Below are 26,804 nucleotides of genomic sequence, written 5' to 3' on the forward strand. Positions count from 1 at the left end.
CAGAAAGGGTAAGGAGGATTAGAAGCAGTCTGGAGGGAAGTTCCCCAGTTTCACGTGTTTTAACTGTGGAAAGGCCAGTCACGTAACATCTAAGTGTTTTGCTCCCAAAAGAGATAAAGGAAAGGGAATGGCGACAACCCCAACCGCCTGCATTAAGCCGGATGAAATGCCGCTAAGGGAGGAGGGGTCAAGCAGAGTTCAGGAAGGACGTGAGAAGTTTATTTCGAATGGGTTGGTATCAGTAAAGGAGGGGGCAAACCCGGTTCCAGTGAGAATCTGGAGAGACACTGGGGCTTTTCAGTCCTTAATCCTAAGCAAAGTGTTGGAATTCAGTGCTGAGATGGAGACGGGGGACGTGAATGTACTAGAAGGGATTGGAAAAGGGACTGAGCCGTACCTCTGCATAAATATTTTTGAAATGTGACTTAGTATTCGGGCCAGTCACGATAGGGGTGCGGTCTGCACTCCCGATACGCGATGTGGATGTCTTACTCGGGTATAACCTGGCAAGGGGGATGTGTTCCCAGCAGTTCAGCTCACGAGCAAGCCTGCAAGTGCTGAGAACCCGCCCATAGATTCTGAAGTTTATCCTGCTTGTGCAGTAACCAGAAGCATGGCCAAAAAGACTGTGGAAAGAAACATTGATTTATCCGAGACCTTTTTACCGTCCCTGTACCATCAGGATTTAGAGGATAGTAAGGATGAGGAAAGTAAGGGAGACGAGGCAGATTTATCGTTAAGAATTTGTGGAGGCACAGAGCAAAGATAAGAAACAGATGTGGCAGCTGGAAGGTCCAGTGTTGGACGCTGATGATTTATATAGCTCGAAAGAGCTGTTTGCAATTGAAGAATTTAAGTGTGTTCCCGATGATGTAAGGGCATTCCAAGATGAAAAGGATGCCGCTACCTTGAGGGAGTCTGCTGGGTTAGCAGATGAGGTTGTTTTAACCCGCAAGGTTTAGTTTACTCCGCATGGGAGTTGCCCAGAGAGTAGCCGGGAGGATCAGGGGAACCTGGAATTTGAAACTGGGACTGGCATTGAAAGCCTAGAAGAGGCAGATGTCCCATTTGCCTGTGTTCAGGTTGTTGAGGTACCTGTGGATTCACAGGGTACTGAACCTTGTGTTGAGACTCAGGAAAGGTCTGAGGTGTCTGACTTGGTTAAAAAGGAATGCAGTCCTTTTGTGTCAGATGGACTTGGTTCAGTGAGTAAGGGGTTAACCCTGGTGCCAGTGGAAAGTGAGGATTCTCAGTTACTTGTGTTAGAAGGTATTCTAAAAGTTAGTGATGAGATAAAAGCTGGTGAGGTGAATTTTAGTGAAGATATTGAGAAAAGTGTTACCGGACTTTTGAATAAGGTAAATTTAAAGTCCGGAGCAGTTTCGGGACCGCTAACCTGGCTGAAGGGTCAATAGTTTGGTAACAAGGTGCCTGCTAGTCTATTACAGCTTGTTTTGGAATTGATGAACAACTTGGTGATGTTGTTCAAGTTTGTGGTTTGGAGGGACCATCTGCTGGTGTTATTATGGAAACTAATAGAATTAAAGATCTTGAAGATAAAATTAATGGCTTGCTTAAAATTAATGAGTTGTTTAGAAGTTCAGCAAATGGGCTTAGTCTGGAAAACATTGGGGATAAGCTCGCACCTGTGCAGGGAGTCTATGAAGGTCTTATCCGAGCTGGTAGGCAAGCTGATCATGTGATGGTTAAGTGTTCCATTTCGAAGTGAAAAAGGGACAATGGTTGACCAAACACCACTTTGAATAACAGGATCTGGTTCTGCAAGAATTTGACTTTTTTTTGTGACAAAGCATGTGAAAGATAAAGACAATATCATGGTAGATTGACTGAATGTTAAGTTTAAAAATGAAATAGAGATTAGGATTTGTATACGCTTCTGTAATGTGTTACATGATAATCACATATGTATTACTTTATATTCTGTAATGTAAAGGGGACTGACAATGTGATTGCCGTTTATCTAGATGTTAGATTTGAAATTATATCTGTTTTACTGTTAATTGATGACTACCTATGTATTGTATTAAACTCTATAATGTACATTCACGTTTAAATTTTTACCCCCGTACAAAATTCCTAAAGTGGAGGGGGAGTGTGATGGAAAAACCAAGTTTGAGATGGGGTCCATAGCTGACCCTATTGACCTGGGCTGCTATTGAGAGGGGGGGGAAGGCACCCAGTGCAGATGTGAGAGAGAGAGACATGATTTAATGTTGTGGTTCTTCAGTTGATTATTTACCTTAGCTCCAAGGACACTTTTGCCTGCTTGTTAAGATTCCTGCAGAGACAGCAGGGCGGAGCTGGTTGATGGACAGCCGGTATCCAGCATGTGGAGATAAAAAGCAGGTCTGCTAAGACACAGGCAGACACACCACGGGACACCGAAAGAGCATTGTGCACCCACATGAAGGTGGGGGTCTGGAGGATCGATTCGGGGAATCGATCAATGGCTCACAGTGTGTGAAGGTGCGACCGGTAGGGAACTGTTTGTGTGTCCACCCTTGCCTGGGTGACAGGTCCACCACTGAAGAACGGTCGTATGTGGTCATAGTCGGTGACCATAACAGGACAGGAAGACAACGGAAAGATCGACGGCAATGGCATCACCTCTCTCTCTCTCTCCAACGATACTCAAACAACTACCTCGACCTGAACTCTGCATCATATCGTAGGACTATATCCATTTACCCCAGCTCTGAAAGAGCCTGGTTTTGATTCCTAGTTCCACACTTCTGTAGATATCATTGCTAGCCCGTTTCATATATTTACATTTTATAGTACTGTATTGCTTAGTTTACTAATAAACACTATTAGTTTATGGTAATACCAGACTCCAACATGTTTTCCATTTCTGCTGGTTCTTAACCCGGTCACGGTGTACGTGACATACCGAACACATACTTATGTGTTGTGTGTGTAAAGTATGTGTACTGTGTTTTGCACCTTAGTCTGGCGGAACAATGTTCCGTTTGGGGGGTATATGAGTGTACGGATGAATGATAATAAACTAAACTTGAATTTGAACTTGACACAAAGAGCACCCTACCCCCTCTCTTCAGAATGTCAGTCCTTCTTTGCTGGTTGCAGGTTCTTTAAGAAACATCAGTCTATTGCAAGAATAATTTGGCTCAGAGCGTTGATTACTTAAGTGTGTTTTTTTTTACTTATCAAAAATGCAGCTCACCTCAGCATGGCAGGACCTGACTATTGGTAACCTGGATTATTATTGATACATACCATCCATATGATCTTTATGCCATCCATATAATTTTATTACAACAGTACACTGAGGTGGTACAAGAGGAAATATAACAGAATGCAGAATAAAGTGTTAAGTTACAAAGAAAGTGCAGAACAGGCAGACAGTAAGATACAAGACCATAACAAAGTAGGCAGATACATCAAGGGATGAGTGATTATAACTCACAATACTTCTTAGGAGATTATAAACATCTTCTTTCATGTTCAATGCAGACGTCAGCCTGCTCTGCATCCTAATGCTCCATTCACTCTCCTACATCCTTGCAATGTGTTTATGAACTCAAACAGGCAGTTTCCTCTACTTTCCTGCACATCTAAGTGAACAACTCTATGTACTTATCACATATTTGGAATTATGCTATATTTACAAAATATAAAAACAATTATTTATTTTACAAAATTAGATACACGTATCTAATGAGTCACACTTTTAATATAAGGCACGAAACCACCTTAAATACGGAAAATAAGGAATTCACAAACTTATGGATCAAAATTTCTTTTGGAGCTTACCAACCTTAATATAATAGGAATTGCCCATTAAATGCCTTTTACAAAGGATCAATTATTTCTACTTGCCACGGATTGCAATGTTTGTCTGTTTATGGATGCACAGGAAGTGCAGTAGATTCAATGAAATCATCTTACACAAATCAACAGCTAAAATCATTCCAACCCCAAAAATATGATTGTAAGAAAATTATGGTTTTAGTGCCTTTCTCCATTCTGTGTTGGGAACAGCAGGATTACTCTGGGCTGCACCATAATTCTAACATAATTCATCACACTGTTTAATCAAATTAATTAAACTTAACTGAAGCAACATTTAGATAGAAATTATATTAAAATCATTTCATAGCACATACAAAAATCATGAAACTTGACAAAATGGATTTCAATTGACAGTGTAACCAAATTAAATTAAGATTAAACCATTTTGTCAAGTTCACATGAAAAATAGTTAAAATATTGCAATCCAAATTTAGGAAAAAATCTACTCACCTTGATCTTTGTGTTTCAATTAATTTAGCAAGTCCATTGATTGACCTGAAATATACATGCTAGATTATACTCAAACTATTAATAGAAAATGCATGAATTTAAAGCCATGATTCTATGTTCCATGATTCTTTAAAGCTATAATTCTATTTTCATTTTAGATAACTTCAAATAGTGAAAACTATTTTATTAATACAATTGTGAAAGTTTAAAAACTATTTTATTAATTCAGTCTTCTTTCCAACATTGCAAACGGTCCTAAATCTTATTAAATTCTGGATTGTTGGTACATGAATCTAAATGTAAAAGTACAAAACACTTTGAAACCTTCAAACGATGTGAGGAAAAGAACATTTGGGCAAGATCAGTAATTGGCTGCCAATTCACTGCCACTAATAATGAAATAAAATTTTCCTGGTAAAATTCAGATCCACTGTAGAAAATGTAGTTCAAAACCTATAGAAACAGCAACTGAAATTAATTCCAATTTGGCCATAATCTCAAATACCTTTCTTGTTTCTCCATAACTGTTTTCATTTGAACTTTGAAATCCTACTTCCCAAGCAGTCTGTTTTTCTTGGGTAGTCCTTCATCTCAGGATGACCCAATTACCCCTACTTCCCAACTCTTTGCTTTCTCATGAAGTTAGGTCACTTTGTTCTACTCATTCTTTTGCTATAGGACCGGTGTTCCCAACCATTTTTATGCCATGGACCAATACCATTAAGCAAGATGTCCATGGACCCCAGGTTGGGAACCCCTACTCTAGAATTTCCACTGCAAGCACATCCAGATTTTAGTCTAAAGTTGGCTTAATGGCTGGTTATCAATGCTTACCAGACTAAGGAAAGCCACATTCCCACTGTGTGTCAATTCAAGTGCTGTCCCTTGAGAGTCGCTGTTGATAATCCAAATGTATTCACTATGACTATGTTGGTCAAAAAAGAACTACTCAGAATCACATCTTCCAATACTGTCCAAAGCTTATTAATCCATTGAGAAAGCATTGGAGTGTCCTACAAATCTCTCCAAAGAACTGATAATCACCAAAGTGGAAAATTCAACAATTTCTCAATAATTATTCAGAGATTATTGATTTTAATATTTGATTTGGACAAAAATTACTAATTATCTCCCAATCCACTGCCACTTCAATGATTTTTGATACATAATTTTAATTGACAACTTCATGAAGGTTTTTGAAATCAGCATCAGTTTTACACAAATCCTGAAGATCTCCTCCCAGCAATCTTTGCTCTATTGCACTAAATAGATTAACTATCCAAGTTAAAGAAACTGTCAGCATCTGTTACATTTAGTCCCAAGTTGCATTGATTTCAGAAACAAAAGTGCATTAAAACCAGACGTCAGCTACACAAGGGCAGTCTCTAATATATTGATCTGTAGAATATTTTTAAAACATGAAAAAACAAATCAAATCCATGAAAAGAGGCAAGAAGTGATACCAGCAGTGGGTCTGTGGTAACATCTCTGGTGTCTTAGCAAACTCCCATATGGTAACAAAGGAAATAATCCAGCATACTTTTCCTATCATGTTGAGAGTTGCTAAATTGCGAAACTTCGTATTATGAAAGTACATCTAACGAACAAGGTTACATTTTTATTCAATTGTGTAACATGAAAATCATAAGCTACACATCTGAATGTATCTGAATTCAATGGGCAGTCTAGTGATGGGGCAGATTAGATGCCATCTGACTATCAGCATGTCTTTGGACTTCCACCTCTACATATATGTGGTGGTCCAAGAGGCTCTGAAACACAGTTAATAGTCAAACGCTCCTTTCTGAAACACTTGCTTACATGACAACAGCATTCAGTCTAATATTACACCTCAAGACATATTGCTCTGTATATTATACAGGTATATAAGCCAGCTTACCTTACAGCTGTTTTCAGGTTAACCAGCTCCTCATGTTGAACCAGGTCAGTTTTATTAATGATAATAAGGTCACCAAGGGCAACCTGCCTGAACACAAAAAGGTAGGATTAATCAAATACAAAGCTACTGGAAAACATTATCTTTGAAAATGCTAACAGGTTAAGATAGTTCACTGATGAACTTGGAGAAGGTGGAACTTTAAAGAGCTACATTGTTAAACAAAATATTCATATTAAATACCACACAAAAATAAATTCTTTAAAAGTATTAGAATCACATGTGATCTCACTTTACAATGACAGACCATTTAAAGTTACTTTGCAATACATTTAGCTTAAGTATTTTTCCTTAGAAGTGAATAGAATACCTGGCTGCTTCATTAATCAGGCCTCCAGGTTTCTCTTCCATCAGATGCTGTAGGAAATACAATGTATTTATAAGCACAATGCACAGAATAGAAATAGCTAGTTTTTCATTTAGGTTATATTAGCGGCTATACACAACAAAAGCCAATTTTATTTAATGCTGGAAACCATGTATTCATTAAGCTTTCATATAAAATAGAAGAATGAGCCATTGCAGCCCACTTCACTTCAAACTGTCTTGACTAATACACAGAATCAGGCTATCTAGCTGCGTTCTCAGTTGGGCAGTAGAGCAAGGAAATGTAAAGTATAATTGGGGGGGGGTGGTAGGAATGATAGAAAGTAAATAAGCATTCACATTTCTTCACAAACTAAAGAGTATACTGTATCAAATTGAAAAGAAAAAGAAACGAGGAAATGTTTTGAATGAGAATCTTCTTCATAACTTTAAAAATCAGCGGAAGAGCCTCACTTAGTTATCTGAAGAATGTTTTTCATCAAAAACACTGATGGTCTCTCTCCCTCTTCTTAAGGTACTGGAATAACTGTTCTCTATTCAACCATCACCAATTTGTTTCCACCCAAGATTCAAATCTCCTGTTCTGTTTTTAAATCTTAAGTTTCAGATTTCAGTTTCAGACCAGGCAGAGATTTTAAGTTTTCCAAGGAGAGATGGTGCACAACAAAATAAAATACTTACACAAATTGCTCACTGTAAATTATAGCTTGAGCTTAGGCCTAGGACAAATCCAACTTACATTTAAAATAACTTTATGAAAAGGGGCAAATACACAATAACACAAAAATAATACTCAGTCCGTACTTAGAGGACTTTTAAGGTGAAAACAGCAAACTACGATCATTATAGAAAATAAAACGGGTCTTATTCTTCCTCAGGATTTCCATTACAGTAAGTTCAAACACACTATACATTCTAACTACTGTCCATTACCTCTGGAACTGTTACATGTTTCTCCGTAGAGAGGGATCTATACCACTCTGGACCTCCAGTTAGCATTCACAACATCCTTAAATGACAATTATGAAGTAAAACAAAAGGAAATGGTGTTCCTAAGGCCAGATACCTCTCATGCTGTATTCAGAATTAACTGTAAAGAATTAATCTTCTCAGTTACAGTAAAATTACATTTACATAAAAGGATGTACACAGCACAGAAGATAAAGGGTGACAGGTAAAACTCAGTCACATCTTCATTACTGATGAGACTGTTAAATATACCCATTTATCCTCAGCTGGTGTGTAATGTTTGATCAGCTGAAAATCCAACATTCAAAGAGTGCAACAAATACCACCCAAAAATGATTTCTGAAAATGACAAGGGTATTTTTGTGCCGGGAAGCTGAAGGGAAAAACATCTCCTTATCTTGGTAATGAATATGAACCCAAGAATGAAAAATTCTGCAAACCAACAATACAACAAGCACTCAGAGAATTATGATCCAGCAGCCATGTCAAAGATCCTGCACAGGATCAGTGTTGTAACAGGATGGAGACACTTACTTGGTAGCAAGACAAAAAAAAACTTAATAATCAAGGAATTTTATAATACAGGAACAATGATTTTAAATCACCTACTCAGAAATTAAGAAAAATGTAGGTTTCTCATATTTGCTTACACATTTACATTGAATTATAGATTTTATGTTAGCAAACCATATGACAGAAACAATCTCCTGCCATTTGACCCTCAAATATAACCTAACTGACTTCCCATTATGTAGCAATTCAAATGGTAATTTGAGTCACGCATTCTCTACAGTAAATAATCAAAAGCAACTTGTGCTATATTAACACAGAAAGTAAAAAAACACCTTTCCTTGACCTTTTTATAAATCCCTGTTCATTAACTCTATTCAATTAAATGTTGCCAACCCTTTAAAGTCAAATCATTAAAGAACTATGGCTCTGGTCTAAATGCCAGGCCCTTTGTGTCAAAAGCTACCATTTGCACATGTCCAATCATTTGCCAATGATTAAGAAATTAATATTTTAGATCACAAGATGACAATCCTATTATTGTGATCGGTCCTGATTTCAATTACTACTTCAGTTTCAATTTAACTGGCTGACCACACAGCAGCTCTCCCAGCTTCAGCTGTGATGGGCCCAGCCCATGAAGCATGACACCTTCCAATTGCTGCCTATTACCAATGTGTCATCACTTGTAGTGACATCAAAACTATTTAAAAGCTGGATAACTGGCAGAGGTCAAGCATTCAGAGTTGCTAAGGTGGACAGGTTGCCAAATTTTCATCCTCAAATGAGAATAAAAACAAAAGCTTTGATATTTCATCCCATAATTGAAATTCAGCAGGTTTTTGTAAATCTGTCAATCTGTCATTCTTTCAACCTGATCTGTGCTAGCCATGAAATAACTTCATCTGATCTACATGTGTATTTTAACAATTGCTTTTCAAACAAAGGAACTGCCACTACACTTTGAAAATAATTCTTTTACAGAAAGACCACATCTGTTTTGCTTGCAAGAGAAAAAATGTCTTGCATGTGCTTTTATTAAGTAGGAACCCTGCCTTTCACAATAGACCATTTAATCAATAGCCCAACAAGGCAGGTTTCTAATGGAAGAAGTAATTGAAAGTTAAACAGTAACAGATAAGCACTTTGTCTGATATTTTCATTTTTCTCCTCTCATTCCCAGTCAATTTTTATCTTTCTCAGAGCACTCATTCTCACTGTTCCATAAGCATTTTCAGTTTCATCTTAGTCAATTAGTAACTTGTGGCACAGAGACACTTAACTTCCCAAACAGAAATCAGAAATGCAATCCTGTTATTTTCGCAATTATCTGCCAAATAAGATCAGCGACACCAATAAGGAAACTAATTAGTGCAATGGTTAATGAGTGTCAGAGTTGAGGGAGTACCGGAGAACAAACTGTATTGGAGGGAGAGAGGTGGAACGAGGAGAGGGTGAAGGAAGATGCAGGTGTTAAGGAGGAGCAAAGGAAAGAATGTAGTGTTCCAAGGGTGATGAGCAATGCTCTGATGCAGAATCTTCAATGTGAGAAGTTAACTGTTTCTCTTGCCACAGATGCAACATGCTAAGTGTTTCCAGTTTTTCTTTCCTGTTTAAATTTACAATTTTGATTATTTTGATTTCTTTTCAGGCAGAGAGGGATGAAGAGAAGCCCAAGGTAAGATTGGGGTAATCAATAGAAGTGTTCTGGGAGTGTATAATAGGAGTTTAAGTATGAGGTAGAATGACTAGAAGGCAGGCTGATAAACGAGGCAGAGGTGGTTGGGGCAGCAAAGCACTATGGGAGGCGAATCTGGGGGTAACAAAGGAGAAGACAAAAGATGCAAAGAAGGAAAGGGAAAAGTGAAGGGCAGGAATACAAGCTGATGACATTAAACAGGAGTAATAAATGAAGGAGCCAGGAAAAAATAGGAATAAATTGGAAAAGCAAATCCTCAAGCAGAAGAAGAAGTGCACGTGACTTTCGAATCATAACCAGAGTAAGATACTGACAAGGGTGGGCCATACTCTAAACATGTACAGAAGTTATATTTAACATTCATTGCAGGTGATGTTTAAAGCTCAATTTTTGGGTCCAAGTTGTCACACCATCCAATTCCAGATTGAACAAGCAGTTGAAAAGGGTAATTAAATGGATGGTTAATATATAATGGTTCTGGGGGCCTTGTTTAATCTAGGACATTTCATATCATAGTGTGTTCAGATGAGCTGGTGGTGATCAAATATTGGAACTTTGATTGTAATAACGCAATCTCTGCTCCTTTCCAAGTTTACCATCAGAATAATAATTGGAAGTTCCAAGTTCTACACTTGAAAATGAACAAATTAAAGAAAATCATGCTTGGGAGTAAGGTGAATATGTGTTTCTGAGTTTACTATGATTTGGAAAAGTTAAAAACTCAAGCAATTTTAAAAGAAGAAATGTTACCTGCTTTCCATACTTCGCATCAACAACAGAAATAATACCTGGAGTAGAGAATAGTTCAAAATCTTTTGATATCAGTTTTCAATGATCTATTTATATAATGACTTGCACATTTTATTTCAAAACACAGTATTTTAATGTAGAATAATAACTAACATAAATTTTGAATTTATATAATAAATGGTATTTTCTGTCCTCCATATTTCTTTTCCACGTCAACAGTAATAAACAATCTATTGGAAATGAGTTTACGTTTGAGGACATAATTTATCTAGTAATACTGATAAATCTAATCTTTTGTCCCTCTCCACCATTCATTGTTGCATACTGGGTACAGAAAATAGTTTATTAAAAATTCAGTAACTGCAGTTAAAAAATCCCAAGTTTGTTCTGGTCTTTGAGGTGCTGAGTTGGCTTCTGCATTTTGCAGCACTGACACTTGACAACAGATTTGCACTAATTCTCGATTCTACTGAACTTCACATATTTCTGTTTTTCAAGATCACTTCCACAGGTTAGCAAGCAACTAGATTACCCCCCTGATATTATGCACAACAAAACTGTAAATTTGATAACAGAAATTAATTAAAATTTAACTGAGAAACCTCAGTGTACCTAGGTTCCTCTGAGCTCATCAGAATTCCACTAGAATTTTAACTAAAATATCAGATTTATAGAGCAATATGCTTCTTATTTTACTTTCAGTTTTCAACCACCAGTTGTATTGGATTAACTTCGGTCTTCTGGGTAAGGTTCCCTCACAAATTAAGAGCAGATTCCTGTTTTCCCACAAATCACTGTTCTTGCTGTGCCAGAAAATGTACAGACATTGGCGATGTTGACCTTATTGCATTACCAGCACGCACCCAACCTCCAGTTTACAGCTCGATGAAAATTGTCTATATTTGTGAAAGGTTGATTTCTTCTTCAATTGTCAAGGTATTAGGAAATTTTTACACTTTTCATTACATTGGCTAAAAGTTAACAGTATTTCAGTTTCATTGCAAAGACTTATTTAAAATCCTACCATCAAGGTAAACATCACTTCCCAATTCTGCATCGACCCAAAACATGGCTGAAACAGCACCTGTGGGAAGAATGAAGTTAACTATAACAGAACAATTGTTAAAATTACAATGTTGTTGCAATGGAACTGTGTTTAAGTATAACTAGCTATCATCTCAATGTTTACAGCTCATTTGAAAATGATTATTGAATATTGTTTTCTACTTCAGTTCACTTAACAAATCAGCTCCAGAAGGCCACAAATCCCATTATTTACTCAGTTCCAAGTTTTCGTTGTCATTAACTAGAGATTCCCCCACAAGTCACTGCTGTCAGCACAAGATGTTGATCATTTTACGCACACTTTGCCAACAGAGGCACCAAAAGAAAAGCCCAGATCCTCCAAACCCTGCTTGTTCAAAGTGAGTGTTGACATCGGTGGCAAAGTCTCCAAATTTATCAAGAAACTCATTGTTTCATGTTTCCATAACCAAAAATGTCCTTGTAAAATTACCCTTAAAGTATAAAGTGATTAGCCATTTCTGGGAGAAAAAGGCAAAACAAAATAAGCAAATAAATGAAGAAGTGTTTTACCACCAAATGACAGGATATCCACCATCTACAAATTAGACGAATGCCCAGCTGTGTAATTAATCTCACTAGAGAAATATAATTTGAATGTAAATTGTTTGTTATTAATTCTGCATGCATTACATTGACATGTTTTGAAGGCTGAAGTTACTTTCAAAACCTGTTAATAACAGTTCTCAGAAACTTAGCTTGGCAGAAAAAGCTTCAATCCTGGCATGTGTTAGTAAAAGAAATCAAACCATAGATACCTGTTCCCAAATAGTTCTACAGACATCTAACAGAAAGTCCCTCCAAACAGTAGATAACTTGATACACCAAAGAAACAGGCCCTTTAGCCCATTGATCATGAAGCACCCATTTACACTTATCCAACTCCTCTCATAATCTACGACTCACCTACACTCTAGCAGCAATTTATATTAGCCAATTCATCCTCCAACTTGTCAGCTGTTGGGACCCAGGAAGACACCAGAGCACCCAAAAGAAACGTTTATGGTCACAGGTAGGACGTACAAGCTCCATACAGAGTACCAGAGGTCAGGAGTGAAACAGGGAACAGCAAGCTCTTCCACAGGCAGGGCAGGGAGCAGTGGACCTGGTGAATGGATATCTGGTTGATGCGGTTGTCTGCTCTTACCAGCGCTTTTGTGTGCTTCGAATACAGTCTCTAGGTCCTCAATACCAACGTTGAGTGCTCCTTCTCCACTTTGATGACTCTTAGTACAGGTACTAAAGTCCTGTGTTGATCAACTGTCCACAGTGGTCACTGATATTTTTAACCTCTTGCTTTGGCAGTCTGTGGTAGTCATCTGCTTCAAGGAGGCTTCAATTATACCAGTGCCCAAGAAGAACCTGGTAATCTGCCACAATGACTGTCATCGAGTAGCACTTACATCCACTGTGATAAAGTGTTTTGAGAGATTGGTGTTGAAACAATCAACTCCTGCCTGAGAAGCAAATTGGATCCACTCCAATTTGCCTACTGGCATAAGAGGATCACAGCACATGTCATTTCATTGGCTCTTCACTCAACCCTGGAATCTCTGGACAGCAAAGATGCTCTTTATCAACTACAGCTTGGCATTCAAACCTATCATCCCCCAAGACTAATCAATAAGCTTCAAGACCTTAACCTCAATAGCTCCTTGGGCAATTGCATCCTTGATTTCCTCACTTACAGACCCCAGTCAGTTTGGATTGATAACAACATCTCCTCCAAAATTTCCATCAGCACAGGTCCACCACAAGGCCGTGTGCTTAGCCCCCTGCTCTAATTGCTTTATACTTATGACTGGGAGGCCAAGCACAGCTCCAATGCCATATTTAAGTTTGCTGACGACACCACTGTCGTTGGCCAAATCAAAGATGGTGACAAAGCAGCATATAGGAGGGAGGTTGAAAATCTGGCTGAGTGGTGCCACAACAACCTCTCATTCATTGTCAGCAAGACCAAGGAGCTGACTATTGACTTCAGGTGGAGGAAACCGAAGATCCATGAACCAGTCCTCACTGGTGTGGGGGGTGGAAATCAGGGAATCAAAGGCAGAGTGGACTAGCAACTTTAAATTCTTCAGTGTTATCATTTTAGAGGATCTATCCTGGGCTCAGCACAAAAGTGAAATTATGAAGAAAGCATGGCAGCACCTCTACTTCCTCAGAAGTTTGCAAAGATTAGTGTGTCATCTAAAACTTTGACAATCTTCTGTAGATTTGGGGTGGAGAGTTTGACCGGTTGCATCATGGCCTGGTATGGAAACACCAATGCCCTTGAACAGAAAAGCCTACAAAATGTAGTGGATTCGGCCCAGTCCATCACACAAGGGCTATCACAAGAAAGCAACATCCATCACCAAGGACACCCACCACCCTGGTCATGCTCTCTTCTTGCTGCTGCCATCAGGAAGGTGGTACAGGAGTCTCAGGACCCACACCACTAGGTTCAGGAATAATTATTAACCCTCAACCAGCAGGCTCTTGAACCAGTGAACAGATTCACTCAACCTCACTTGCCACATCACTGAAATGTTCCACAACCTATGGACTCACTTTCAAGGACTCATTATCCCAGATTCCTGACAATTGGTTTTTTTTCTCTTTCATATTTGCACAATTTGTTGACCTTTGCACATCGGTTATTTGTCCATCCTGTTGGGTGCATCTTTCATTGATTCTTGTGTTATTCATGGATTTTCTGTGTATGCTCATAAGAAAACAAATCTTGGTTGTATATGGTGACATTTTATGTACTTTGATAATAAATTTATTTTGAACTTCCAGTGGTTCTGGTGCACAGGTTCCCAAGAATCAGTGAAGTGCCACATTTCATGGGGACTTTCAGCACACACTTGAATAACTTTCTCTATCTAATTGGTAATCTTCTCCTACCACAGAGCTTCGAGTAAGGTGCCTGCTTCAGTTTAATTTTGAGCATGTGAACAGCGTGGCCTGTTCAACACTGTTGACTCTCAGCTGGTTAACTTGTACATTACAATCTGCAAAACTATGGTCAAATGTGGAAGCAAGCATGTGAAAAATGTGTTCATTTGAATGAAAAAATAATAAGCTTTAAAAAAATTTGTAGCAATGGTAATCAGTCAATATTGAAGTATTGAGAAAAGAGCAAAAATTTCATGAATAATTTGGGCAACTTATTATAGCTGCACGTGGTGACAATACTATAGCCTACCAGGGGTGATTGGATAAATTAACTATCAAGCTTAATGACTGAGATTGATACAAGGCTCTCCATTTTTATGAAGAAATGCCCTACTTTTACTTGGAGAGATTGTTTGTACTAATCTGTTTCCATGGCTCTTTAAAATAGGCTGTTCACTGAATGAATCAATTTGACCTGCTTTACATCAGACAGCCTGGATCTGCCCACTTCAAACTCCTACATTACAGTATTGTTACGCCTGTGCCCCAACTCTGAGGGGCCGAAGGGTACAAACTAGCCCCCTCCTTTTTGAGAATCGCAAGATCGCTATTAATTCAGGTCAGGAGACCCAGGAAATGAGAGAGAGACGCAGAATCCATAGGGGGTTTGGATTGTCCTGGCCCCTCAACGATACAAAGCCACGGGAAACGGCCATTGTCTCTTGGAGACAGAATTGTGTATTGAGCACTGTGCTATTCATTGACGCCCTCAAGGAATGAGCAACGTGGGCTGGTTGGGGGGGGTGGCATCATCCCAACCTGATTGACATCTGAGACCCCGTGAGAAAGGATAAAAGAAGGTCCGTTTAGACGCACCAGGAGAAATGCTAGAAATCCCGTGACAGCGTAATAGCGACAGCCGGTGGAAAGCCCACGTGCGTCCTTTTCCATTTGCCTCGGAATTGGTGGGACTGACCACGGAAGACAGCTTAGCTAAAAGGAAAAGGACACCGATGCCATTTCGAAGGATCAACGTCATAAAAAGGAAAAAGGGCAAGTTCTAAAAAAATCGTCTCTCTCTCCAACCAAAAGCTGCAGCCTGAATGAACTTGAGTGACTTTTATATTTCCATCGGACAATACATTATCCCCTAGACAGCGATAGAGCTATTTCTTATTGATTATTATTATACCCACTGTTACGTTCCCCGTAACCGGGTGACTTACCAGCAAAGATAGAGAGGTCCGCTGAAGTCTGATGGTACTATTTTCAAACGTTTTTATTTATAAAGGGGCACAAACGTATGGTTAATACAAAACATTCAGATCATATACGTCCTCAATACTCAATCTAAAGCACAGGTATAGTAATAATCAATCAGAAATAAGCTCTATCGTTGTCTAGGGGCTACTACTGAGTCCACTGGAAATATAAAAGTCACTCAGAAATCTGCAGGCTTTTCCGTTTGGGAACCGCTGGCATTTCACGTGTTGGAGAGAGAGATTGGTGAGAGAATAGGGAACACTTGCCCGTCGTCTTTGCGAAGCAAATCCCTGTTGTTAGTTAAAAACGGTTTTTCCTTTGGTTTCAGCCACAGACTCCCGATCCGGAATCTAACACACGTGGCTTCCTTCAAAATGGCTTCCCGTTCCAACGGGAAGCACTATCGTGTCTTCTTAGTGTGTCTCCTTGGTGCGTCTGAGGGGCCGCCTCGGCAGCCCACCTTTTATCGGGACTTGCAGGGTTGTAGCTGTCAATCAGGGTGGAGTGTGGCAATCTTTCCCCATCACCCAGCCCACGTTGCCCTGAGGGTTTGCACGTAGTCCAGTCCCCATTTCACAAAGGTGTCTCCAAGAGACAATGGCCATGTCCGTGGCTTTTGTCTGGCTGAGAGGCCAGACCACATTCCAAACCTTAAAGCTTCTCTCTTATTTTCCTGAGTCCAATTTCAGCACGTCGCTCTCTCTCTCTTGCGATTCTCACAAAGGAGGGGACTGGGGTCATAACACCACGCTTTTAGATTTAGTATTGACGACGTATATTATCTGTATGTTTGCATTGATATTATTTTTGTGTATTTTTATCAATAAATACTGTTAAAAATAGTACCATCAGACTTCAACGGACCTCTCTATCTTTGCTGGTAAGTGACCCAGTTACGGGGTACGTAACAACTTGGGGTTCTCGTCTTGGGATTTGACACCAAATTGGGAGGTCAGTGAATCGGGCATGTAAGTCCAAACTTGGATCTGGTACACGGGTAGCCAGACGGGAAACTAGCAAAGATGGACGTGGATGAATTTATAGAAAACCCGACTCTGGAGGCGCAAGAGGCGGCCACCAAATCGGACTTGATAAATATGGCGAAGGGACTAAACCTCACAGAGGTGAGGTTGTCAATGAAAAAGCGGGAGGTGCGAAGGGCCATAACTCAGTATTATATTGAGAAGAATGTGTTTGCAGCTGAGGTATTGGAAAATATCCCTGAAAAGGTACCAGCTAGTGGGACGGCTCAGTTAGAGTTGGAGAAATTAAGGTTGGAACATGAAATTAAGTTAAAGCAGCTGGAAGCAGCTGAAAAGGAAAAGGAAAGAGCCGACAAACAAAGGGAGCATGCGCTCCAGCTAAAGGAGTTAGAGGTGAAAAGGGAGCATGAGCTCCAGATAAAGGAGTTGGAGGTGAAAAGGGAGCAGGAAAGAGCTGAAAAAGAGCAGGACAGAGCTGAGAAACAAAGAGAGCATGAAATGCAGTTAAAACAGCTGGAAGCAGCTGAGAAAGAGAGGGAGAGAGCCGAGAAGGAGAGAGAGTATGAGGAGGCAGAGAAACAGAGGCAACATGACTTGGATATGGAGAAGTTAAGGCAAGAGCGAAGAGCTCAAGGGTCAGACCGAGAGGAGTGGTTTAATGTTAGTCGGGAGTTGAGGTTAGTACGTCCGTTCGAGGAGACGGATGTTGATAGTTATTTCTTGCTTTTTGAGAAGGTGGCAGTGAATCAGAAGTGGTCCAAAGAGCAGTGGGTGGCGCTGTTACAAAGTGTGTTAAAAGGGAAGGCACAACGGGCATATGCGGCGTTGTCCATGGAGGAGGGAGAGGCGGAGAATTATGCCAAAGTAAAGGAGGCCATTCTCCGGACTTACGAATTGGTACCTGAAGCGTATAGACAAAAGTTCAGAAATTTAAAGGAAGGGTGGAATCAGACGTATACCGAGTTTGCCTATGAGAAGGGTGTGCTCTTGGATCGCTGGTGTACAGCAGAAACAGTGGAAGAGGATTTTTGGCACATCAGGGAGTTAATTCTGATTGAGGAATTTAAAGGCTGTGTTTCGGAGGATATCTGGATGTATTTGAACGAGAAGCCGAATAAGTCCATCTCCGAATTTGCTAGGTTCGCAGATGAATATGCCCTAACACACAAGACAAAGTTTTCCTCGAATAAAAGTTACCAGAGAAACCGTGGGAACGATAGAGAAAGCCCGCCGGCTGAGGCAGAGGTCCCGTCGGGAGCTAGTGGTAAGACTGGGGAGGAGAGGCAAGACGGCCAGAGATTTCCGGGCTTGACCTGTTTTAATTGTGGAAAGGGGGGACATATTGCAACTAGGTGCTTGGTTCCGAGGAAGGAGACAGGAAAAGGGAAAGCAGCCATCCCTATAGGATGTGCCGTGGTAATCAGTAAATCGACAAGAGAGCCCCGGGTAGACAGAGTACGAGAAGGGTCTGAGACTTGTATGTCAAACGGAACCGTGTCTGTGAGAGAGGGAGACCCACCAGTTCCCGTGCGGATCTGGAGAGACACGGGAGCTGAACTGTCATTGATTAGCAGTAAGGTACTGGATTTTGGTCGCAAGACGGGAATGGTAGCTGTGAAAGGAATAGGAAAAGGGATGGAAACGGTGCCCTTGCATAGGATCATTATGAATTGTGAGCTGGTATCTGGACCAGTTGAAATGGGGGTGCGATCAGAATTCCCGAGAACTGACGCGGACGTCCTTCTAGGTAATGATTTAGCCGGTGGTAAGGTTTGGTCAGCAATGACGCTGACGAGACAGCCGGTGGAGGTCCCGCCCCTAGATTCCAAGATCTATCCCGCATGCGCGATCACTCGCAGCATGTCGAGAAAGGCAGCTGAGAAAGGGAGCAGTTTAAATCCGGCCAGTATCGATTTGGCCGAGACGTTTTTACCGACCCTGTACCACGAGGGTTTAAAGGGTGGTAAAACGAAGAGTAGTAAAGTGAAAGAGAGTAAGGGAGAGGAGGTAGACCTGCCCTTAGTGAGGAGAAAAGTTCTAGAGGCACGAAATAAGGATGAGAAACAGATAGAGCTGTTAAAAGGTCCAGAGTTGGACATGGATGATCTGTCTGGTTTGGCAGATCTGTTTGAAGAAGTTGAAAATTCTAAAGGTGTTCCCGATAATGAGATGAGGGCAGTCCTAGATGAAAAGGATGCCATTACCTTGAAGAAGTCTGCTGGAGTGGCAGATGAGGTTGTTTCAGCCCACGGGGTTGAGTTTACTCCAGAAGGGAGTTGCCCAGAGAGTAGTTGGGAGGATCAGGGGAATTTAGAATTTGAACCGGGTACAGGTATTGAAAGCCTGGAAGAGGCAAATGTCCCGTTTGAGTGTGTCCAAGATGTGGATACACATGGTACTGAACCTAGTAATGGAGTTCAGAAAAAGTCTGAGGTATTTGATTCAGTTGAAAAGGAATGCAGTCCTTGTGGGTCAGATGGACTTGGTTCAGTGAAGAAAGGGTTAACCTTGGTAATAGTGGGAAGTGAGAGTTCCCAGGTGTTTGTGCTCGAAGGTGTGTTAAAAGTTAGTGAGGAGATCAAAGGTGGTGAGGTGAATATTATTATTGAAGGAAAAGGGAAATGTGTAGCTCCCAAATTGAATGAAGAAAATTTAAAGGCTAGACTGATATCAGAAGCAGCAACCAGGCTACAGAGACAATGGCTTGGTACCACAAAGCCTGTGAATCAATTACAGGTTGAGTTGGAAGGTAAAGGGGCCCCACACGCTATTGTTATTCCAGAGTGTGGTGTGTCAAGGCAGAATTTGAAATGCTGTTTGAACAAAGAGTTTAAACTGAAAACTAATAGCTTGAAGGGTCCTGAAGAGAAACCTAGCAACTTGCGTAAAATTAAAGAATTGTGTGGAGATTCGGAAGATGGTCTAAGTTTGGAACACATTGTTCATAAAATAACTCCTATGAAAGGAGCGGGCGAAAGCCTATTTCGCCAGGGTAAAAGAGGTGAGGGTTAATGGGGACGCCATTTTTAAATAGCAGAAGCCGGTTTTAAGGGATTTCGACAAAGCATGTGAATAATAAAGACAACCCCCCCATGGAAGCTTGACTGTTAAGTTTGAAAGTAACATAAAGACTAGTATTTTGCATGAACTTTTGTAGTATACACGTAAGCTAAGATCACAACTCTTTAGTTTTTGTTTGCTGAAGGAAAGAAAATAAAGAAATTTTAAAAAATAGGTGGATATTAAATTGAAGTCTGATGCTACAAGACTTTAGTAAGGTACAAGATGTTAAGAGATTAAAGGAAGTGACAATGTAATCGTTAACTGTTTAGCTGCTGAATTGAATGTATGACTGTATTACTCTGTAGTGAAAAAAAACTTTTGTATAGTGTTAGATTCTAAAATCCTGTAAGACTCTGTATTACTTCGTTTTTTACCGATGGTAAAAAACGCGTTGAAGAAAGGGGGTGTTACGCCTGTGCCCCAACTCTGAGGGGCCGAAGGGTCCAAAGTAGCCCCCTCCTTTTTGAGAGTCTCAAGATCGCTATTAATTCAGGTCAGGAGACCCAGGAAATGAGAGAGAGACGCAGAATCCACAGGGGGTTTGGAATGTCCTGGCCCCTCAACGATACAAAGCCACGGGAAACGGCCATTGTCTCTTGGAGATGGAATTGTGTATTGAGCACTGTGCTATTCATCGACGCCCTCAAGGAATGAGCAACGTGGGCTGGTTGGGGGGGGTGGCATCATCCCAACCTGATTGACATCTGAGACCCCGTGAGAAAGGATAAAAGAAGGTCTGGGGAACAACCCCTTTAGACGCACCAGGAGAAACGCTAGAAATCCCGTGACAGCGTAATAGCGACAGCCGGTGGAAAGCCCATGTGCGTCCTTTTCCATTTGCCTCGGAATTGGTGGGACTGACCACGGAAGACGGCTTAGCTAAAAGGAAAAGGACACCGACGACATTTCGAAGGATCGACGTCTTAAAAAGGAAAACGGGCAAGTTCTAAACTCTGTCTCTCTCTCCAACCAAAAGCTGCAGCCTGAATGAACTTGAGTGACTTCTATATTTCCATCGGACAATACATTATCCCCTAGACAACGATAGAGCTATTTCTTATTGATTATTATTATACCCGCGCTTTTAGATTTAGTATTGATGACATATATTATCTGTATGTTTGCATTGATATTATTTTTGTGTATTTTTATCAATAAATACTGTTAAAAATAGTACCATCAGACTTCAACGGACCTCTCTGTCTTTGCTGGTAAGTGACCCAGTTACGGGGTACATAACAGTATTAATAGGATTGTTTTACTTGAGCATTATTTGCTACAACCTATAGTCCAACTACAGTGTTTCAAAATATAATATAGGATTAACTGTGAACTTCAATGGCTCAAAGGTTAAGTTATCTTTCTGGATTCCAAGTTGTCCAACTATATATGTAAAATCATTTAATAATCATTGCCAAGTCGAAGAGACTGAGAACGCAATACTTTTCTCAAGATTGTTAAGCAATGCTTGTACTTTTTATTAGACTTCATCCAGAAAAATTGACAATTGTGCTAATTTCAGCATCAAAAGATTCAGCATCACAAGTCCTCATTCCAAGCAAATCAAAATATCACTTATGGATAAAATCTGGTCATGTGTCAAAATCCAAACTCAAACAGGCCACATTCGGCATAATAATCTGCTTACATGAGTGAATAAATTCTTTATATGTTCTTTCAACCATTGAAAAAAAACTAAAGGCAGACTGTATAAGAACTGAGAAATGACGTTGCAAGAAAAACATCTGCATTTACAATCATTTAAAATATACTTTCTCCGTCACAATGCTTTCAAGTCCTTATAATAATGCTAAATCAACAACCTTGATTCAAAAATGATAGTAAGTAAATCTACACTGAATATAAAATATAAGCCATTTGGTCTAATCAGTTCTTGTAGATGCTTGTTCCATTCATGCCTCCTTTCAACTAATGCTATCAAAATAACCCAGTCTTTTTTTCCATGTAACATGTACCGGTAAATTAGCTCTGTACACTCAGGTGACGAATTGTCCACAACTTCATGGCCTGTTTTGGAAACACCAATGCCCAGGTACAGAAAAGATTACAGAATGGATACATTCTGTACATTCCCCAGAAGTTATTTAAATTTTTTAAGAGTTTAATAAAAATTATTCTAAAATCAGCCCCACATTTTTTTCCAGCTACTGCAGTTCCTGCATTCTGCAGTGCAACACTGCATTCAAAAAGATCCCTTTAACACCAGATGCTATCCTAAACAGAAACTCCTGCAGGATGTCTATTCTATCAAGCAATCCAGTTGTGAACCAATAAAACTTCTCAATAGAAACAAGAGAAAATCCAAGCAACATGCACAAAATGCTGGAGGAACAGTAGGCCAGGCAGCATCTATGGAAAAGAGTACAGTCATCATTTTGGGCCAAGACCCTTCATTGGAACTGGAAGAAAAGATGAGCCTGACAATGAGCCTGATCAAATTAATGTTCAAAATTGAGGATTCTAAATAAATTTTGCATGCAGTGAGAATTTCTGAACAATTCATGAATGCCTGTATGATAAAATAGAAGTTCCATAATTTACAAAGATCTGCTTGAAGTTCACTGATAATATTGTTCACTCTGGTTTGACTGTTTCAATTTGACATTGTTGCATTCATGTCATTATAGAAACTGGTTAGGCAATTTTATGGATTAAATTTAAGTTCTGAACATTTCTATTTTTTCCACATTTAGTCCAAATATTTCACAGACAAAAGGACACGTACAAAATCAGAAAGATATAAAACTGTTTTTTTTCTCCAATGAAATGCATAACTGCTACAAGGTGTACCAAAAGAATTAAGAATGGACAAGGTTTAAAGATTTGATATAAAATTAAATCAACAAAATTCAGTCCAGAATTATGAAGCTTTATTTTAAGAATAAAACACTGATTAGAAATGAAATGAATTTTTGACAGGTCCCAAAGCAACAGCTGTTGATAAAGAGCAAATAATAAATGAAAAGTATTTTTATTTTGAGAAGAATTGTGACACGTCCACCTGACAGAATGTAATACTTCGGGGAAATAAAACAATGATAACTGAACTCATTTTGTTAATGTCTAAACCTTTCTACCTGAACTGACAAGATACTGACCTGGCACGTCATTCCTGTCAACAACAAAAGATCTGTCAGTCCGTTACATTGCTTGCTCATCCGAGATACAACTCAGCCCAAAGGCTCTAATGACTACCTGATCTGTATTGATTTTTTTCCCAATAGCTTAATAGCTTCCCTATTTTGTGAAATGGATTTGCAAGCTATGGGTTCAAAATCAATGCGCTTTATTTTAAAGGAAGTCAGTACAGCATGACAATTACTCACTGAGTTTCTGCCTTCTGAGTTATACATGAGGAATAACTTAGATGGCAATAAAACCTCTAAATTTACTTTTGTTTTGAAAGATACCAGCTCCTTCTTCATGATTTTATAATACAAAAAGTTAAAGGAATTCTTCTCCATAATTTCTTTGCTTTAGAGAGGAGTCTGAACTGTTATTCCCTATATTTTTCAGTGTAAAAAGATACAAGTTTCACATTAGCAGCCATTGCAAGCTATCATTCAGAATGGTATTCTGTAACATATTGCAGGACAGATTTTGGCTATGAATTCCTAACTAGAGCCATGCAAAAACAGAATGTTCATTTGGAAATGGTAATTAAGGTTCCTAGATCAACATTACTAACTGATCTGGTAGCTGTATTCAGTCATTGAATTTGTGATCTTTGGCTCCTTGTGCTTTAAATTACTGACTCTCCAATAAACAAAGCACCAGAGGATTTTTAACAGTAATTCTCCTAACATTATGTCTGATTTTGACAGTCAACATATTAGAAAGTAATTCCCTATAATAAGAGATCCAACAAAAGATGTGATATGATATCAGCTATTTACTTTTATAATCACGCATTCACATGCCATTACCTGGGTCAGCTAAACCAGTGGTTTCTAGCAGAATGTAGTCAAACTTGCCCTTCTTCTGCATGAGGTTCTCGATGGCCTTCAAACCATTGTCCCTGTATGGGTTAATTATATTTAAAAGATCTTAGCATCCCAGGGCTCTTTAAAATAAATGCACAGCAGATTTAATTATGAACTTTCAGTACTAATTGTTTGATACACTATCTTCAAACTCTTGCATACAATGGAAATGGGAAACTATTACCGTAGATGTCGGATTATAAGCCGCTACTTTTTTCCCACATTTTGAACAGCTTTGAACACTGCGGCCTTTACTACGGTGCGGCTAATGCATGATTTTTTTTTCATGCCGCCAAAAACATTTTGCCTCGTAACAGTAGACCAATAAAATTGATGAGTAGTTCACAGAGGTCCAATGAAATTGTACGATAAATCAAGCGCACTTTCACAATTAAATTATTGTAAATCAGTCATTTGTACTCACCCTCATCAACATGGAAAACACTCGAAGAAAAGCATTGTGCTGCCTTTATGGCAGTTATTTACCGTAGATGTCGGATTATAAGCCGCTACTTTTTTCCCATGCTTTGAACAGCATTGAACATAGCGGCTTATAATAAGGTGCGGCTAATAGAAAGTTTTTTCCCATGCCGCCAAAACATTTTGCCTCGTAACAGTAGACCAATAAAATTGATGAGTAGTTCACAGAGGTCCAATGAAATTGTACGATAAATCAAGCGCACTTCACAAATTATTGTAAATCAGCCATTTGTACTCACCCTCATCAACATGGAAAACACTCGAAGAAAAGCATATGATGCAGCTTTTAAGTTAAAGGCAATCAATCTGGCGGTTGAACAAGGAAATCGAGCTGCTGCGCGTAATCTTGGCATACATGAATCGATGGTGAGACGGTGGAGATTTAATTTGGGACTGCCGCTTCAGGTCAGGAATGGCTCACGTGATATTAGACAGCAGTACAAGGGAGGGAGGGAGCGAAACTGAGGATTCCGCTGCACAAAAACAGTAAAACTCGTGTGTGAATGGTATCGGGCCAATAAGGACACAAGTGTCCGATGTTACCAAATACCGGTAGGTATAACAAAGTTTAGCCTTACCAAATATGTGTAGCGAGGGTTTGGTTTGGGGGAAAAAGGAGTATAAATAAGAGCAGAATGTAAGGGGAAGGCAAAACGCGTTCTGCAATAAAGCCACGCTGCACTGTAATCCGGTGTTGGTTGTCTCTCTTCCAAAACGAACACAGGGCAGAATTTGAAGCCCAACACGTGTAATATCTTTCTGTGTAAATATCTCATATTACAAGCGGCCGAAAATTCGGTGCGCCGAAAATCCGGTCCGCCGGAAATCCAGTGCACCGAAAATCCGGTCCGCCGGAAATCCAGTGCGCCGAAAATCCGTTCCGCCTGAAATTCGGTGCGGCCTAAAATCCGAAGCGGCCTGTATAATAAAAAAAATGATTTTATTTCTAAAATTAGAGCCAGCGGCTTTTAATCAGGTGCGCTCTGTAGTCCGGAATCTACGGTAGTTTATAATATTTTCGCTTAGTAATTCATTTGTTATTCTAGTTAAAGTTAGAAGTGTTTTAACTATATTTGTTTTCTGTACTACATCGCGGGATGCTATGACGTCACACCTGGTTTCGCCGCGTCTTGTGGGAAATATACCAGTTTGCGATAAACGGGAAGGAGGGGGGCGAGCGCATTACGCGAGCGGCATTAGATCTGAGCGAACGCTACTTTTAAGTTAAAGGCGATCAATAACTTTTCCTGGTAGGCTGCAGTATATATATTTTTTACCAGTCGTTAGGAGATATTGGAATGTTGTTCAGTAAAAAAGTATACGCAACGTATATTTAAAAGTAGCCGCGTTACAGGCACGGTTCGAAAAAAAGCATTTGCAATATGTATTTGTTTATGTTACCATATGGATTTAATTAAAAGTTAAAAAATCCTCACGTGTAATATCTTTCTGTGTAAATATCTTATTACAACGTGGGACACCTGCGGCCGAAAATCCGGCGCGGCCTAAAATCCAGTGCGGCTTGTACAAGTACAAAATTGATTTTCTTTCTAAAATTAGAGCCAGCGGCTTTTAATCAGGTGCGCTCTGTAGTGTGAAATCTACGGTATTTGCAACACTTTCTAATAAAGCTACAAAAAACACAGCTAATACTAATAGGCTGGATTGTTCCACTGTCCCTCACCTCCTTATTGAATTGTTAATTTGCCACCATTCCTAGCCTTGAATACAAGAGGCAAGAGCCTAATAATCCAGTGATACACATTCAATCCTAACATGGATGTTCTCTACTGATTATCCCTCTGATTTCCCTCAGCTCCATCCTGAAGAAGGCCCAGCAGCGGATGTATTTCCTGCGGCTCTTGAGGAAATACGGTCTGCCTCAGGAATTGCTGCTGCAATTCTACACTGCAGTCGTTGAGTTTGTCCTGCGCACCTCCATCATTGTGTGGTTTGGAGCCGCCACCAAGCAGGATAGAACCAGACTACAACGCAGTGAGGACTGCCGAGCGCATTATTGGAGCCTCCCTGCCCTCTATTGTGGACCTGTACTCTTCCAGGTTGAAGAAGAGGGCGGGGAACATCATAAAGGACTCCTCCCATCCTGCGCACGGACTGTTTGATCTGCTTCCGTCTGGTAGGCGCTTCAGATCCCTCCAGACTAAGACTAATAGGCACTGGAGAAGTTTTTTCCCTACTGCGGTCACTTTGCTGAACAGTTAACTGCCGGTTAACTGTCAGCTAACTATTACTTGGATTGCACTACCTGTATGTACAATTTATATTTTCATTTATATTTATCATTATTATTGTTATGAGCAGAGAGACAACATCTGCCAGAAGTAAATTCCTTGTATGTGCATAGGTACTTGGCGATTAACGTCTGATTCTGATTTTCTGGCTTCCTCCCACAAAGGCATGGGAGATAATTATTACAGTAAGTTACACAGGAAAAAGTTGGTGGTAGTAGTTGATGAACATATGAAAGAGAATAGGTCATAGGGAAATGAATGAAGAAATGTGACTGGTGGGATTATTCTACAAAC

At 39.7% G+C, this 26,804-nt stretch overlaps 1 protein-coding gene across 1 annotated transcript in view; it reads right to left on the reverse strand.

Moving 5' to 3' along the window:
- Positions 1-26,804, reverse strand: part of cbwd (COBW domain containing) — a 65,050-nt gene that overhangs the window by 25,048 nt on the left and 13,198 nt on the right. Inside the window, exons 5-10 of the mRNA XM_073072091.1 lie at positions 23,722-23,813; positions 11,521-11,580; positions 10,497-10,534; positions 6,552-6,598; positions 6,185-6,271; positions 4,285-4,329 (exon numbers count right to left, since the gene is read on the reverse strand). Coding sequence (XP_072928192.1) covers positions 4,285-4,329; positions 6,185-6,271; positions 6,552-6,598; positions 10,497-10,534; positions 11,521-11,580; positions 23,722-23,813 — 369 coding nt within the window. The remainder of the gene's footprint in view (positions 1-4,284; positions 4,330-6,184; positions 6,272-6,551; positions 6,599-10,496; positions 10,535-11,520; positions 11,581-23,721; positions 23,814-26,804) is intronic.

The sequence above is a fragment of the Hemitrygon akajei genome, chromosome 2, assembly GCF_048418815.1.
Source record: "Hemitrygon akajei chromosome 2, sHemAka1.3, whole genome shotgun sequence".
NCBI lineage: Eukaryota > Metazoa > Chordata > Chondrichthyes > Myliobatiformes > Dasyatidae > Hemitrygon > Hemitrygon akajei.